Source organism: Oncorhynchus kisutch, unplaced genomic scaffold (assembly GCF_002021735.2).
Source record: "Oncorhynchus kisutch isolate 150728-3 unplaced genomic scaffold, Okis_V2 scaffold3838, whole genome shotgun sequence".
Lineage (NCBI taxonomy): Eukaryota > Metazoa > Chordata > Actinopteri > Salmoniformes > Salmonidae > Oncorhynchus > Oncorhynchus kisutch.
Genome location: NW_022265783.1, coordinates 175,001 through 192,500, shown reverse-complemented (window position 1 = coordinate 192,500; position 17,500 = coordinate 175,001). Strand labels below are relative to the sequence as shown.

Here is a 17,500-nt window from a genome sequence, read left to right as displayed (position 1 = left end):
TGTATGATCCATTCTCAGCATGATCCATCCTCAGTATGATCCATTCTGTATGATCCATCCTCAGTATGATCCATTCTGTATGATCCATTCTGTATGATCCATTCTCAGTATGATCCATCCTCAGTGTGATCCATTCTCAGTATGATCCATTCAGTATGATCCATTCTGTATGATCATTCTCTGTATGATCCATTCCCTGTATGATCCATTCTCAGTATGATCCATTCTCTGTATGATCCATTCTCTGTATGATCCATTCTCAGTTTGATCCATTCTCAGTTTGATCCATTCAGTATGATCCATTCTGTATGATCCATTCTCAGTTTGATCCATTCTCAGTATGATCCATTCTCAGTATGATCCATTCTGTATGATCCATTCTCAGTATGATCCATTCTGTATGATCCATTCTCTGTATGATCCATTCTCTGTATGATCCATTCAGTATGACCCATTCTCAGTATGATCCATCCTCAGTATGATCCATTCTGTATGATCCATTCTGTATGATCCATCCTCAGTATGACCCATTCTCAGTATGATCCATCCTCAGTATGATCCATTCTGTATGATCCATTCTGTATGATCCATCCTCAGTATGACCCATTCTCAGTATGATCCATCCTCAGTATGACCCATTCTCAGTATGATCCATCCTCAGTATGATCCATTCTGTATGATCCATTCTGTATTATCCATCCTCAGTATGATCCATTCTGTATGATCCATTCTGTATGATCCATTCTGTATGATCCATTCTCAGCATGATCCATCCTCAGTATGATCCATTCTGTATGATCCATCCTCAGTATGATCCATTCTGTATGATCCATTCTGTATGATCCATTCTCAGTATGATCCATCCTCAGTGTGATCCATTCTCAGTATGATCCATTCTGTATGATCCATTCTCAGTGTGATCCATTCTCAGTATGATCCATCCTCAGTATGATCCATTCTCAGTATGATCCATTCTCAGTATGATCCATTCTCAGTATGATCCATTCTGTATGATCCATTCTCAGTATGATCCATTCTGTATGATCCATTCTCAGTATGATCCATTCTGTATGATCCATTCTCAGTATGATCCATTCTCAGTATGATCCATCCTCAGTATGATCCATCCTCAGTATGATCCATTCTGTATGATCCATTCTCAGTATAACACATCCTCAGTTTGCAGAAAATGTCATGTTTTATAGTGTGTGAATTTGGTTCAAATACCAGAATGTTGTATTCATCTCAGCTCTCGTCTCAGAATTTGATGTACATTTGCCCTACAATGCATTAGAAGAAGCGGGCTGCGAGGGATCGGCCCTAGTTCTCTAGACAAACAACACAACTGGGCTACTTCACTGGGGAAATGCTGAATAGCTGAAGTTTCTGCGGTGGTGTTCAAATGTTAGCTAAATGGTTTGGCTTCTCCCTAAAATGATCCCAGTATTGCCTCGTAGGCAGAATCTTAAAAAAAAAAACGTTTTAACCAAAGTGGAGTTCTGTTTTCTCATTGAAAAGTGTTTATTGTTCTCGTGGCCTACGTCAGAGCTTTTAAACTAAAAACTAAAACCATCTTTTTAATTTGTGAATGTGTCGGGACCGGGGACTCAGGACGTGGCTGCGTTGTGGATGTCATGATAATCAGGTCTTTTGATTGGAACATACGGATTGGTTTAGTTTTGTAGGCGTGGCTACCTATTTCATTATTGAATGTATGGACCAAGCCTTAGCAGTCATTCAGATCTCCTTCCCGATGATCAGTGCTTTATGCTGGTGTCCAGCAGTTCTGGATATATGGACCAAGCCTTAGCAGTCATTCAGATCTCCTTCCCGATGATCAGTGCTTTAGTTTAGTATGCTGGTGTCCAGCAGTTCTGGATATATGGACCAAGCCTTAGCAGTCATTCAGATCTCCTTCCCGATGATCAGTGCTTTAGTTTAGTATGCTGGTGTCCAGCAGTTCTGGATATATGGACCAAGCTTTAGCAGTCATTCAGATCTCCTTCCCGATGATCAGTGCTTTATGCTGGTGTCCAGCAGTTCTGGATATATGGACCAAGCCTTAGCAGTCATTCAGATCTCCTTCCCGATGATCAGTCCTTTATGCTGGTGTCCAGCAGTTCTGGATATATGGACCAAGCCTTAGCAGTCATTCAGATCTCGTTCCCGATGATCAGTGCTTTAGTTTAGTATGCTGGTGTCCAGCAGTTCTGGATGTATGGACCAAGCCTTAGCAGTCATTCAGATCTCCTTCCCGATGATCAGTGCTTTAGTTTAGTACGCTGGTGTCCAGCAGTTCTGGATATATGGACCAAGCCTTAGCAGTCATTCAGATCTCCTTCCCGATGATCAGTGCTTTAGTTTAGTACGCTGGTGTCCAGCAGTTCTGGATATATGGACCAAGCCTTAGCAGTCATTCAGATCTCCTTCCTGATGATCAGTGCTTTAGTTTAGTATGCTGGTGTCCAGCAGTTCTGGATATATGGACCAAGCCTTAGCAGTCATTCAGATCTCCTTCCCGATGATCAGTCCTTTATGCTGGTGTCCAGCAGTTCTGGATATATGGACCAAGCCTTAGCAGTCATTCAGATCTCCTTCCCGATGATCAGTGCTTTAGTTTAGTACGCTGGTGTCCAGCAGTTCTGGATATATGGACCAAGCCTTAGCAGTCATTCAGATCTCCTTCCCGATGATCAGTGCTTTATGCTGGTGTCCAGCAGTTCGGAATGTATGGACCAAGCCTTAGCAGTCATTCAGATCTCCTTCCCGATGATCAGTGCTTTAGTTTAGTATGCTGGTGTCCAGCAGTTCTGGATATATGGACCAAGCCTTAGCAGTCATTCAGATCTCCTTCCCGATGATCAGTGCTTTAGTTTAGTACGCTGGTGTCCAGCAGTTCTGGATATATGGACCAAGCCTTAGCAGTCATTCAGATCTCCTTCCCGATGATCAGTGCTTTATGCTGGTGTCCAGCAGTTCTGGATGTATGGACCAAGCCTTAGCAGTCATTCAGATCTCCTTCCCGATGATCAGTCCTTTATGCTGGTGTCCAGCAGTTCTGGATATATGGACCAAGCCTTAGCAGTCATTCAGATCTCCTTCCCGATGATCAGTGCTTTAGTTTAGTACGCTGGTGTCCAGCAGTTCGGAATGTATGGACCAAGCCTTAGCAGTCATTCAGATCTCCTTCCCGATGATCAGTGCTTTAGTTTAGTACGCTGGTGTCCAGCAGTTCTGGATATATGGACCAAGCCTTAGCAGTCATTCAGATCTCCTTCCAGATGATCAGTGCTTTAGTTTAGTACGCTGGTGTCCAGCAGTTCGGAATGTATGGACCAAGCCTTAGCAGTCATTCAGATCTCATTCCCACAGTTCTGATTGTATGATGCACACGACTGTCCACGTTTTTCTGTGCAATAGCCTTTTGATTTGAACATGTGAAAAGTGCTGGTGTTTGTTCTCGGCTATTTCATGTATTTACATATGTTATGGTTTCACTAATGAACATGTTGAAATGGAACAAAATGATGTGTTTCTGTCTTCAGTCTTTTTTAAATAGGATAGATGGCTAAATGGTCTATGCTATAGGTTGTATCTGATAGTGTACCTATAACCAGCCTGAATAGGTCTATGGTATAGGTTGTATGTGATAGTCTGCCTGTAACCAGCCTGAGTAGGTTTGTAACTCCATTAGGTTGTATGTGATAGTCTGCCTGTAACCAGCCTGAGTAGGTCTGTAACTCCATTAGGTTGTATGTGATAGTCTGCCTGTAACCAGCCTGAGTAGGTCTGTAACTCCATTAGGTTGTATGTGATAGTCTGCCTATAACCAGCCTGAATAGGTCTATGGTATAGGTTGTATGTGATAGTCTGCCTATAACCAGCCTGAATAGGTCTATGGTATAGGTTGTATGTGATAGTCTGCCTGTAACCAGCCTGAATAGGCCTGTAACTCCATTAGGTTGTATGTGATAGTCTGCCTATAACCAGCCTGAGTAGGTCTGTAACTCCATTAGGTTGTATGTGATAGACTGTGTGTAACCAGCCTTAATAGGCCTATAGAAGACGTAGTCCTCTGTCCTGGTTGGGATAGAATACTTAGTCCTCTTTGTCCTGGTTGGGATAGAAGATTTAGTCCCCTTTGTCCTGGTTGGGATAGAAGACTTCGTCCTCTTTGTCCTGGTTGGGATAGAAGATTTAGTCCTCTTCGTCCTGGTTGGGATAGAAGACTCATGCACACACACACACACGCACGCACGCACGCACACACGCACGCACGCACCCACCCACCCACCCACCCACACCCACCCACCCACACACACGCACACGCACACGCACACACACACACACAGCCCCAGAGAGTGGCCCTGAGGGGAGTAGATAAGATCAGTACTGCAGGAGGGTAGTTGGTGATAGAAGTATGATCTCAGCACACTGATAACTCACTACTGTTTACACAAAGACAGGCCTAAACACCTGCGGGTATGGAAAAATACCAGGACCTACACTACACTAACTACACTAACTACACTAACTACACATCACCCTAATGACACGTACACATCACCCTAATGACACTACACAGCACCCTAATAACACTACACATCACCCTAATGACACTACACAGCACCCTAATGATACTACACATCACTCTAATGACACTACACAGCACCCTAATGACACGTACACATCATCCTAATGACACTACACAGCACCCTAATGACACTACACAGCACCCTAATGACACTACACATCACCCTAGTGACACTACACAGCACCCTAATGACACTACACAGCACCCTAATGACACTACACATCACCCTAATGACACTACACATCACCCTAATGACACTACACAGCACCCTAATGACAATACATAGCACCCTAATGACACTACACAGCACCCTAATGACACGTACACATCATCCTAATGACACTACACATCACCCTAATGACACTACACATCACCCTAATGACACTACACAGCACCCTAATGACACTACACATCACCCTAATGACACTACACATCACCCTAATGACACTACACAGCACCCTAATGACAATACATAGCACCCTAATGACACTACACAGCACCCTAATGACACGTACACATCATCCTAATGACACTACACATCACCCTAATGACACTACACATCACCCTAATGACACGTACACATCACCCTAATGACACTACACAGCACCCTAATGACAATACATAGCACCCTAATGACACTACACAGCACCCTAATGACACTACACAGCACCCTAATGACACTACACATCACCCTAATGACACTACACATCACCCTAATGACACGTACACATCACCCTAGTGACACTACACATCACCCTAGTGCCACGTACACATCACCCTAGTGACACGTACACATCACCCTAGTGCCACGTACACATCACCCTAGTGACACATACACATCACCCTAGTGACATGTACACATCACCCTAGTGACACATACACATACAACACTTCAGCCTTCTGTCTCTGACCGACTCTCTCGTTATCTCAACTCAATTCGAAGGGCTTTATTGGCATGGGAAACATATGTTTACGTTGTCAAAGGTAAATGAAATAGACGATAAACAAAAGGGAAATAAACAATCAGTAAACATTTACACTGAAAAATGTTTGACAAGATTATAGACATTTAAAATGTAATTTTATTGGCTACGTACAGTGTTGTAACAATGGAAGTATGAAAGGGATATAGATATGGGTTGGCGTTTACAATGTTGTTTGTGATCCACTGTTTGCCATTTTCTCATGGCAACGAGCCTCACATCTTGCTGTTGTGATGGCACACTGCGGTATTACGCCTAACAGATAGGGGAGTTTATCAAAATTAGGTTTGTTTTCAAATTCTTTGTGGGTCTGTGTAATCTGAGGGAACTATGTGTCACTAATATGGTCATACGTTTGGCAGGAGTGTTAGGAAGTGCAGCTCAGTTTCCACCTCATTTTGTGGGCAGTGAGCACATAGCCTGTCTTCTCTTGAGAGCCATGTCTGCCTATGGCAGCCTCTCTCAATACCAAGGCTATGCTCACTGAGTCTGTACATAGTCAAAGCTTTCCTTAAGTTTGGGTCAGTCACAGTGGTCAGGTATTCTGCCGCTGTGTACTCTCTGTTTAGGGCCAAATAACATTCCAATTTGCTCTGTTTTTTTGCTCGATTCTTTCCAGACTGTCAAATAATTATCTTTTTATTTTCTCATGATTTGGTTGTGTCTAAATGTGTTTATGTCCTGGAGCTCTGTGGGGTGTGTTTGTGTTTGTGAACAGAGCCCCAGGACCAGCTGGCTGAGGGGACTTTTCTCCAGGTTCCTCTTACTGTAGGACCGTGCTTTGTGTGCATGGCTTCCTTTTAGGTGGTTGTAGAATTGAAGTTATTTTCTAGATGTTGATAACTAGCGGCTATAGTCCTAATTCTGCATTGTTTGGGGTTTTGCGTTGTACACAGTTTAAATTGGTTGTTTGTCCCTTTTTGTGAATTCTTGGTTGGTGAGCTGACCCCAGACCTCACAAGCAGAGAGGGCAGATTGAAGTATTTTTAGCCTCATTGGGATGTTGAGTTTAATGTTCCTTTTTATGGCATAAAAGGCCCTTCTTGCCTTGTCTCTTAGATCGTTCACTGCCTTGTGTTTGTTACCTGTGTTGTTCCTGTTTAGGCCGAGGTATGTATAGTTTTTTTGTGTGCTCTAGGGCAACGGTGTCTATTTGTATTTGTGGTCCTGGCAACCGGACCTTTGTTGGAACATTATTTTTTGTCTTACTGAGATTTACTCTCAGGGCCCAGGTCCGACAGAATCTGTGCAGAAGATCTAGGTGCTGATTTAGGTCCTTCTTGGTTGGGGACATATCTAGGTGCTGCTGTAGGTCCTCCTTGGTTGGGGACAGATCTAGGTGATGCTGTAGGCCCTCCTTGGTTGGGGACAGATCTAGGTGCTGCTGTAGGTCCTCCTTGGCTGGGGACAGATCTAGGTGCTGCTGTAGGCCCTCCTTGGCTGGGGACAGATCTAGGTGCTGCTGTAGGTCCTCCTTGGTTGGGGACAGATCTAGGTGCTGCTGTAGGTCCTCCTTGGTTTGGGACAGATCTAGGTGATGCTGTAGGCCCTCCTTGGTTGGGGACAGATCTAGGTGCTGCTGTAGGTCCTCCTTGGCTGGGGACAGATCTAGGTGCTGCTGTAGGTCCTCCTTGGTTGGGGACAGATCTAGGTGCTGCTGTAGGTCCTCCTTGGTTGGGGACAGATCTAGGTGCTGCTGTAGGCCCTCCTTAGTTGGGGACAGATATAGGTGCTGCTGCAGGTCCTCCTTGGTTGGGGACAGATCTAGGTGCTGCTGTAGGTCCTCCTTGGTTGGGGACAGATCTCGATGCTGCTGTAGGTCCTCTTTGTTTGGGGACAGATCTCAATGCTGCCGTAGGTCTTCCTTGGTTGGGGACAGATCTAGGTGCTGCTGTAGGCCCTCCTTGGTTGGGGACAGATCTAGGTGCTGCTGTAGGTCCTCCTTGGTTGGGGACAGATCTAGGTGCTGCTGTAGGTCCTCCTTGGTTGGGGACAGATCTAGGTGCTGCTGTAGCCTCATTGGTTGGGGACAGATCTAGGTGATGCTGTAGGCCCTCCTTGGTTGGGGACAGATCTAGGTGCTGCTGTAGGTCCTCCTTGGCTGGGACAGATCTAGGTGCTGCTGTAGGTCCTCCTTGGTTGGGGACAGATCTAGGTGCTGCTGTAGGTCCTCCTTTGTTGGGGACAGATCTAGGTGCTGCTGTAGGTCCTCCTTGGTTGGGGACAGATCTAGGTGCTGCTGTAGGTCCTCCTTGGTTGGGGACAGATCTAGGTGCTGCTGTAGGTCCTCCTTGGTTGGGGACAGATCTAGGTGCTGCTGTAGGTCCTCCTTGGTTGGGGACAGATGCACCAGATCATTTACAAACATTAGACATTTGTTTTCCAAATCCAGTTGGGTGAGGCCGGGTGCTGCAGACTGTTCTAGTGCCCTTGTCAATTCATTGACATATATGTTGAAGAGGGTAGGGCTCAAGCTGCATCCCTGTCTCACCCCACGGCCCTGTATAGCCAGGTCCACCTCTACAAGGCAGCAGTGCCCAAGTTTGGGTCCTGCCTTGTAGAGGTGTACCTGGTCATAAAGGCTGTCCAAGTTCAGGGGGGAGTGTTAGTCCAGCTAGATGTTTGATTTTGAGGTACAGTCATGGGAAATGCTTGCGTTTACTCGCTGTATGGTAGCAGGGTGGAAGCTTTCTGTGGTAGCAGGGTGGACGTCTTTCTGTGGTAGCAGGGTGGAAGTCTTTCTGTGGTAGCAGGGTGGAAGTCTTTCTGTGGTAGCAGGGTGGAAGTCTTTTCGTGGTAGCAGGGCGGAAGTCTATCTGTGGTAGCAGGGCGGAAGTCTTTTTTTGGTACCAGGGTGGAGATAACCCGCTTGTGAGTTTGGGGAAAGTGGAAGAAGCTTTTTCAATCACTCTCTTGAATGCTGTGGCCACCCTTTCCTGCTGTGTTCTCAGGTTGTTTGTGCCTGTGTGTATTATTATGTGGCTGGGTGACCCTAGTTGGTCCTCAGACAGAATGTTGATTTTCTTGTATATACTTCCTGTTTGAGCCCATAAGGAGTATGATATTTGTCTTGTGTGTGTCCTCAGTGGGAGTGCGGGGGTTGTCAGAAGGTTCTATCAGGAGGCTGACAGGGGGGGGGGGGGGGTGCTAGGAGGTGTGTGGTCCCAAGGGCTTGGGGTTCTTCATGTATCTGTTCTGCTGTGGTGTCAAGACTTTGGTCAGGATCTGAGGTGGGCTGTTCTCTGTCACACGTCATCTTTCTCATCTTCTCCTCTAGTGCTCTCATCTACTCCTCTAGTGCTCTCACCTTCTCCTCTAGTGCTCTCATCTTCTCCTCTAGTGCTCTCATCTTCTCCTCTAGTGCTCTCACCTTCTCCTCTAGTGCTCTCACCTTCTCCTCTAGTGCTCTCATCTTCTCCTCTAGTGCTCTCACCTTCTCCTCTAGTGCTCTCACCTTCTCCTCTAGTGCTCTCATCTTCTCCTCTAGTGCTCTCAACTAGGGAATGTCTGGAAGATTAAGTTGCTTATGTTCCCATTTTTCTAACAGTCAACAAAAAGTGTCGCTGGGTTGTCTCTTTCAGAACGATCTTCTTGACCCTGTACACCAAGTCACTCGGCTCTGTCATAGCCTCTCATAGTCTCTACTATCATTGCTATGAGGATGACACAACTAATCTTCTCCTTCTCACCTTCTGACACCCCGGGTAGCGTCAAGAATCTCTGCATGCCTGGCAGACATCTCAGCTTGGATGTCGGCCCACCCCCTCAAGCTCAACCCTGACAAGACAGAGCTGATATTCCTTCCTGTGAAAGGCCTGCCCGCTCCAAGACCTCTACAAGACAACTCCATAGTGTTCCCATCCCTGAGCGCAAAGAACCTTGGCGGGACACTAGACAACACCCTGCTGTTTTCTGCAAACATCAAAGCAGTGACCCGCTCCTGCAGGGTCAAAGCTCTACCACATCCGTACAGTACAACCCTTCCTCACACAGGAAGTAGCACAGGTCCTAATCCAGGAGCTTGTCATCTCCCGTCTGGACTACTGCAACTCTCTGTTGGCTGGGCTGCGGTGTTATCCAACTTCTCCAGAATGCTGCAGTGTTATCCAACTGCTCCAGAATCCTGGTGTTCAAACCTTCCTAAGTTCTCCCATGTCACCCCGCTCCTCATCACGCTACGCTGTCTTCCTGTCGAAGCTCACATCGTCTTCAAGACCCTGGTGCTTGTCAACAGGGGAAGCAAGGGGAACCGCCCCTCCTTACCTTCAGGCTCAAACTGTACATTCCAACCCCAGCAATCCATTACGCCACCTCTGGTCTCTTGGCCCTCCCACCCCCAGGGGAGGGCAGCTCCCGCTCAGCTCAGTCAAAGCTCTTCTCTGTCCTGACACCCCATTGGTGGAACATGCTTCCCCCTGAAGTCAGGACAGCGGAGACCCTGCCCATCTTCCAAAACATCTTTTGAAGAGTATCGTAAAGAACTCTCACAACGCCCACAATCTATTTACCTATCGGCTTGACCTTCTCCTTGTCTATATCTTTCTAACTTTTACCTATCGGCGTGACCTTCTCCTTGTCTCTGTCCTGTCTCTCTTCTGTCTCTGTCTCTCTCTCTGTCTTGTCTCTGTCATCTCTCTGTCCTCTCTCTGTCCTCTCTCTGTCCTGTCTCTGTCCTCTCCCTGTCCTGTCTCGGTCCTGTCTCTGTCCTCTCTCTCTGTCCTCTCTATGTCTTGTCTCTGTCCTCTCTCTCTGTCTCTCTCTCTGTCGTGTCTCTGTCCTCTCTCTCTGTCCTCTCTCTGTCCTCTCTCTGTCCTCTCTCTGTCCTGTCTCTGTCCTCTCCCTGCCCTGTCTCGGTCCTGTCTCTGTCCTCTCTCTGTCCTCTCTCTGTCTTGTCTCTGTCCTCTCTCTCTGTCTCTCTCTCTGTCCTGTATCTGTCCTCTCTCTCTGTCTCTCTCTGTCTCTCTCTCCCCTCCATTTATTTGGTGAGATGAATCCTGTGTTGTGTTGGGATCTGCTGTAACCTAACCTCTCTGGACTCTGACTCTCACCCTGCTCCCTCAATCACCCCTTTGTGCCTGATGGCCTAAACCCCCCACTACGGAGAGAGGGAGGGGATGCAGGAAGGGAGTGTGTGTGTGTGTGTGTATGTGTGTGTGTGTGTGTGTGTGTGTGTGTGTGTGTGTGTGTGTGTGTGTGTGTGTGTGTGTGTGTGTGTGTGTGTGTGTGTGTGTGTGTGTGTGTGTGTGTGTGTGTGTGTGTGTGTGTGTGTGTTGGACACAGGAAGGGACGCTGCTGTAACACAAAGGCAAAGGTCGAAACGGGAGGTTTAACTACAGATCACTTTGTGTTCAAAGAGAGAGGGAGAGGAAAAACAGAAAGGGAGAATGAGAGAGGAGCGATAAAGAGAGAGACCGAGACAGAGAGCAAGAGAAAACGAGAGAGAGAAAGAAGGAGAAAGAACGAATAAAGAAACTGTCACACTTCACAGGATCAAACTTTTTGGAGGGGGACTTTAAGTTTCCCTCTTCTTTAGTTTCTCAGCGTTTCACACTGAGAATAACTCAGTTTGGCAAATGTAGATTCCACATTTTAGAAAATATTAATATTCATGAAATCACAAGTGCAATAATTTGAAACACAGCTTAGCCTTTTGTTAATCACCCTGTCATCTCAGATTTTGAAATTATGCTTTACAGAGAAAGCAATCCAAGCGTTTGTGTAAGTTTATCGATAGCCTAGCATAGCATTATGTACACTTAGCATCAGGAAGCTTGGTCACGAAAATCAGAAAAAGCAATCAAATTAACCATTTACCTTTGATGATCTTCGGATGTTTTCACTCACGAGACTCCCAGTTACACAGCAAATGTTCCTTTTGTCCCATAAAGATTATTTTTATATGCAAAATATATTTTTCGCGTTATGTCCACAGGAAAGAGCGACAACGCAGACGAAAATTCCAAACAAAAAAATAATATCCATAATGTCCACAGATACAAACGTTTTTTATAATCAATCCTCAGGTTGTTTTTAAAATATATAATCGATAATATATCAACCACAAATGTCTTTCACAGTAGGAGAGGGAAAAGCAATGCCTATCCAAATTCTGTTGCGTGAGCAAAACCCATGTGACCACTTGACGCGATGTTATCGTTCTGGCTCATTTTTCAAAATAAAAGCCTATGTCTGAAGACTGTTGACACCTTAAGGAAGCGATTAGAAAATATTATTTTTATACCCAAAATACCGACGTTTGTCTATGTGGAGTTGCCTGTCTGTACTCGTGTCTCATAGATTCACGTTCGTTTTGTTGTTTTGTTTAGTGTTCTTCGTTTCTTCGTCAGAAATACTTATTTTCCACCATAATTTGCAAATAAATTCATAAAAAATCCTACAATGTGATTTCCTGGATTTTTTTCCCCTCATTTTTTTCTGTCATAGTTGAAGTGTACCTATGAGGAAAATTACAGGCCTCTTCTCATCTTTTTAAGTGGGAGAACTTGCACAATTGGTGGCTGACTAAATACTTTTTCGCCCCACTGTATATCCCTTAATGTCTTGAAAACATAGACTCTTAGCTTTCATTTGACACCCAATTTGACATGCTCCTGCGAACTTCACATGTTGGTGCTCACGGGTCCTTTTACATGGAAACACCCTATGTAGGAGCTGTGTGTTAAATTGGCACATTTGGTTCAGACAGAGAGATACAAAAGTGTGGGGCTTTTGTAAAGTCTTCCTCTCTGGTGCTTTCATCAACCCTAACTACTCTGCTTTGAAGACTGTCCATGTTGTATTAGCAGCCTGTGTGTGTGTGTGTGTGTGTGTGTGTGTGTGTGTGTGTGTGTGTGTGTGTGTGTGTGTGTGTGTGTGTGTGTGTGTGTGTGTGTGTGTGTGTGTGTGTGTGTGTGTGTGTGTGTGTGTGTGTCTCTGTCTGTCTGTCTGTCTGTCTGTCTGCCTGTCTGTCTGTCTGGAGGTTAAAGGGACATTTCACCCTGTAAAGATAGCCCTCATCACTACTGGAGGTTAAAGGGACATTTCACCCTGTAAAGACAGCCCTCATCACTACTGCCAGGTTAAAGGGACATTTCACCCTGTAAAGACAGCCCTCATCACTACTGCCAGGTTAAAGGGACAATTCACCCTGGGGAAAATCTGAGCTTGTTTTCATGCTGTCCAAGGAATTTCTAGGTCAGTGAGATGTTTTTCAAACATAATCGCAGGACGTGTCTGGGCATCGTACACCGGACAAAACACCCTATGATGACATTCGGTGTATCTATGGACTGGTAAATTAAATTAAGTTTACATTTTTTTTTACTAAATTTGTCTGCCAGTATGGATTCACAAAATATATTTATATCAGTTGTACGGGGCTCTCTAGCATCGAACAGATGTTAGACATACTGTACAGTAATATGTCAATACATAATGAGTTTCAGTAGATAAATGAAACTTAGCTAGCTAGCCAGGTAGCTTGTATGAAACATAACTAACTTAGCTAGCTAGCCAGGTAGCTTGTATGAAATATAACTAACTTAGCTAGCTAGCCAGGTAGCTTGTATGAAACATAACTAACTTAGCTAGCTAGCCAGGTAGCTTGTATAAAACATAACTAACTTAGCTAGCTAACCAGGTAGCTTGTATGAAACATAACTAACTTAGCTAGCTAGCCAGGTAGCTTGTATGAAACATAACTAACTTAGCTAGCTAGCCAGGTAGCTTGTATGAAACGTAACTAACTTAGCTAGCTAGCCAGGTAGCTTGCAGGAAAAATAACTAACTTAGCTAGCTAGCCAGGTAGCTTGTATGAAACATAACTAATTTAGCTAGCTAGCCAGGTAGCTTGTATGAAACATAACTAACTTAGCTAGCTAGCCAGGTAGCTTGTATGAAACATAACTAACTTAGCTAGCTAGCCAGGTAGCTTGTATGAAACATAACTAACTTAGCTAGCTAGCCAGGTAGCTTGTATGAAACATAACTAACTTAGCTAGCTAGCCAGGTAGCTTGTATGAAACATAACTAACTTAGCTAGCTAGCCAGGTAGGACAAATAACTTACTAAGCACCATATTTGTCATCTGCCCTCTTCGTGCATCGGCTATAGCTGAGCTTCTAGCTAAATCCAACTCTACGTTTTGAATCCTCTTCGCTTTATTCCAGTTGAAATATGGGGTTGAATTTCACCATTTAGCTTGTTAAGAGAACATCACGAACAACTCCATGGTCTAAGTCATGTTGATAGAAGAATCACTTGAAGCCACTGAGTCTGGTCAGTTCTTTCAGTTATGCCCACCAGAGGGTTTTGGTGTGGTGTCTGCCTCCCTTTCAGAAAAGCCCATCTTGGGACGGGCCAGATCAGGAAGTACCGCAGCACACCGAGTTGTAGTCTTTCAGGGAATAAAATGTCTTTATCACCTTGTACATTTAGCAACAGATTCCGCCAATTGGATCATCAATGAAAGACATCCCATGGATCCTTAAAACATGGACGACAATATCTAAATGCATTCAGTATAACATAGAGCCTTCACAAAACAACCCCTCCAGCACTCCCCTCTCAATACTCGCTCCTTTGCACCCCAGTATCTCTACTTGCAGATTCATCTTCTGCCTTACCTCACTTATCTTACCTCATTTCCACACACTGTATATAGACTTTTCTATTGTGTTATTGACTGTATGTTTGTTTCAGTGTAACTCTGTGTTGTTGTTTGTGTCGCACTGCTTTGCTTTATCTTGGCCAAGTTGCAATTGTAAATGAGAACTTGTTCCCAACTATTCTACCTGGTTAAAATAAGGTGAAATAAAGTAAAGTAACTTAAATAAGAACAGTTAGTAAGTGTATTCATTTTGTTAAAGCTCAACTATTCAACTCAACTGTTATGAACTAACTCAGTTATTAACCCTCCCTCCCCCTCCCTCTTTCCCCTTCACACCCTTCCTCTTCCTCCTCTCCCCCTCCCTCTCTCCACCCCCCACCCCCCTACCTCTGCCCATATCTCCTTCTCTCTCCTCTACAGCTTTAAAAAGATCCTTCGACGTCGACGATGTGGACGAGCTCCCTCCCTTCTCCCCCTCCTCCCCCGTTCCCTCCCCCCTCTCCTCCACCTCCCTCCTCAACAAGACCAACGAGGGTCGAGGGTTCCCCACCTCCAACCACGGCTCCCCTGCCTTCCGTTCCCGGATCAGCCTTGGTACCAACCCCAGCCCTGCCCAGAGCCCTGTGTTCAAGTCCCGCATGGTCTCCAGTCTCTCCTTCAACAGAGCCATGAACAGACCCGCCATCAACAACAATGGAGGGAGCTCCGGAGGCATCACCAGGGCCTCTTCCTTCCAGAACAAGTTCAACCCTAAGGGTTTCTCCTCCTCTCTCTCTGGCCCAGGCAGTGATAATGATAGTCTCCATAGCTCCTCTTCTAGTCTGGAGTATTCCATCCAGGGAGGTGGAGGAGAAGGAGGAGGAGGGGTACCTCCAGGCAAGCCAGGGTCTCTGTCCTACTCCACTAGCCCACAGATGGAGCAGCGTCCTGGGCAGCAGCGTGGCGTGGGCCTGGGGATGGGGAAGAAGTTCTCTTCCCATGGGAGTGTGTTTCACTCTGAGCTAGAGGGGCCTATGGGGCTGGGAGCTCCAGAGCCCAGGGGGGTCAGCCACGGATCCATGCCCAGTCTGGACCTCCAGATCGGGGAAGGAGGAGGCGGGGTGCGGGGGGCTGGAGGTGGAGGGGTGAGGTATGGCAACGCCAATGTGGGTTTGAATGGCGGATCCCAGCGGCATTATAACACCAGTCCCTTTGGGAAGGAAGGATGCTACTCTCCCAATCAGAACCACAACAGCTACCAGGCCCCGCCCAAACCCAAAGAGACCCAGCGTCTCAACAAGTTCCCCCTGGATCTAGACAGTCTGGTGGGGGTGAAGACGCCCCAGCCCAGCCCCCATCCTTCCCCCTCGTCTGACCCCCCTAAACCTCCACCCAGAGCACACTATCCCAGCAGCCTCTCTGTCTCAGCTAGCCCATCCCTCAGCAGTCTGGACAGCTCCGGTGGTGACCTCACTCCTCTTCCCGCCGCCAAACACCACGTCTCCTACAACAACATCAACCCCTCCCTCCCCCGCTCTCCCCCACCTACCTCCCCCCCGGGGGCCAAGCCTGTCCCTAAGGTGAGCCAGTCCCCTGTCCCCCTGTCCCCCGCCCAGACCCCCCAGCTCAACCTGCTCTCCCCCAGACCTCAGGTAGGACACCTGGCCACCTCCACCCCCCTGCCACTGGAGCACACCCAGCCACAGGAAATGATGTCAGAGAGAGAAAGCGTGGGTTCCATCCTGCAGAGGATCGCTTCCTTCTCCCGTCCCGACGCCATGACGACCACCAGGGTTCCAAGCACCGCCAGTGTTCTGAGCGGGGTTGCCCTTAGCAACGGGGTGAAGAAGGAGAGCCCACCACCGATGATGATGATGCATCAGGAGCGTGTTTCATCACCTCTACCTGTGGCGGTCCAGAGACAGGGGCTAAAGAGAGTGCAAGGTAAGCATTTTAAAATTACAGTTACGGACCCAATGCTCTTAACCGCCAGGTTACCTGCCGACCACGTAGTTCATTAACTAACGATTTCATAGGAATGTTCCCATGGTGTGCAAGGAATGTTTGCAAGAGACCGTTCCCTAAATGTCAAATAGAACTGACCCAGAACTTAAGATTCTAAATGTTCCAGACACATCTCCATTATGATGTATATCTCCTTAAAGCAGACTGGAACACATCTCCATTATGATGTATATCTCCTTAAAGCAGACTGGAACACATCTCCATTATGATGTATATCTCCTGAAAGCAGACTGGAACACATCTCCATTATGATGTATATCTCCTTAAAGCAGACTGGAACACATCTCCATTATGATGTATATCTCCTTAAAGCAGACTGGAACACATCTCCATTATGATGTATATCTCCTTAAAGCAGACTGGAACACATCTCCATTATGATGTATATCTCCTTAAAGCAGACTGGAACACATCTCCATTATGATGTATATCTCCTTAAAGCAGACTGGAACACATCTCCATTATGATGTATATCTCCTTAAAGCAGACTGGAACACATCTCCATTATGATGTATATCTCCTTAAAGCAGACTGGAACACATCTCCATTATGATGTATATCTCCTTAAAGCAGACTGGAACACATCTCCATTATGATGTATATCTCCTTAAAGCAGACTGGAACACATCTCCATTATGATGTATATCTCCTTAAAGCAGACTGGAACACATCTCCATTATGATGTATATCTCCTTAAAGCAGACTGGAACACATCTCCATTGTGATGTATATCTCCTTAATGCAGACTGGAACACATCTCCATCCATGAATTCTCATTTGAGGACTGTATTGTAGATTGGAGGTCCAGGTCTTGTTGTGTTGTACTCGTGTCATTCTATAAGGACCAGGTCTTGTTGTGTTGTACTCGTGTCATACTATGAGGTCCAGGTCTTGTTGTGTTGTACTCGTGTCATACTATGAGGTCCAGGTCTTGTTGTGTTGTACTCGTGTCATACTATGAGGTCCAGGTCTTGTTGTGTTGTACTCGTGTCATACTATAAGGACCAGGTCTTGTTGTGTTGTACTCATGTCATACTATGAGGACCAGGTCTTGTTGTGTTGTACTCGTGTCATACTATAAGGACCAGGTCTTGTTGTGTTGTACTCATGTCAAACTATGAGGTCCAGATCTTGTTGTGTTGTACTCGTGTCATACTATGAGGTACAGGTCTTGTTGTGTTGTACTCGTGTCATACTATAAGGTCCAGGTCTTGTTGTGTTGTACTCGTGTCATACTATGAGGTCCAGATCTTGTTGTGTTGTACTGGTGTCATACTATAATAAGGTCCAGGTCTTGTTGTGTTGTACACG

General features: G+C 46.0%; 1 protein-coding gene across 2 annotated transcripts in view; it reads left to right on the top strand.

Annotated features, from left to right (window-relative positions):
• The window catches only part of septin12 (septin 12), a 185,411-nt gene that overhangs the window by 28,110 nt on the left and 139,801 nt on the right, over window positions 1-17,500 (top strand). For both annotated transcript variants that reach the window (XR_004209086.1, XM_031821076.1), the window contains exon 2: window positions 14,606-16,108. Coding sequence is in view for 1 of the 2 variants with exons in the window: in XM_031821076.1 (XP_031676936.1) it covers window positions 14,606-16,108 (1,503 nt within the window). In the remaining variant the exon portion in view is untranslated. The remainder of the gene's footprint in view (window positions 1-14,605; window positions 16,109-17,500) is intronic.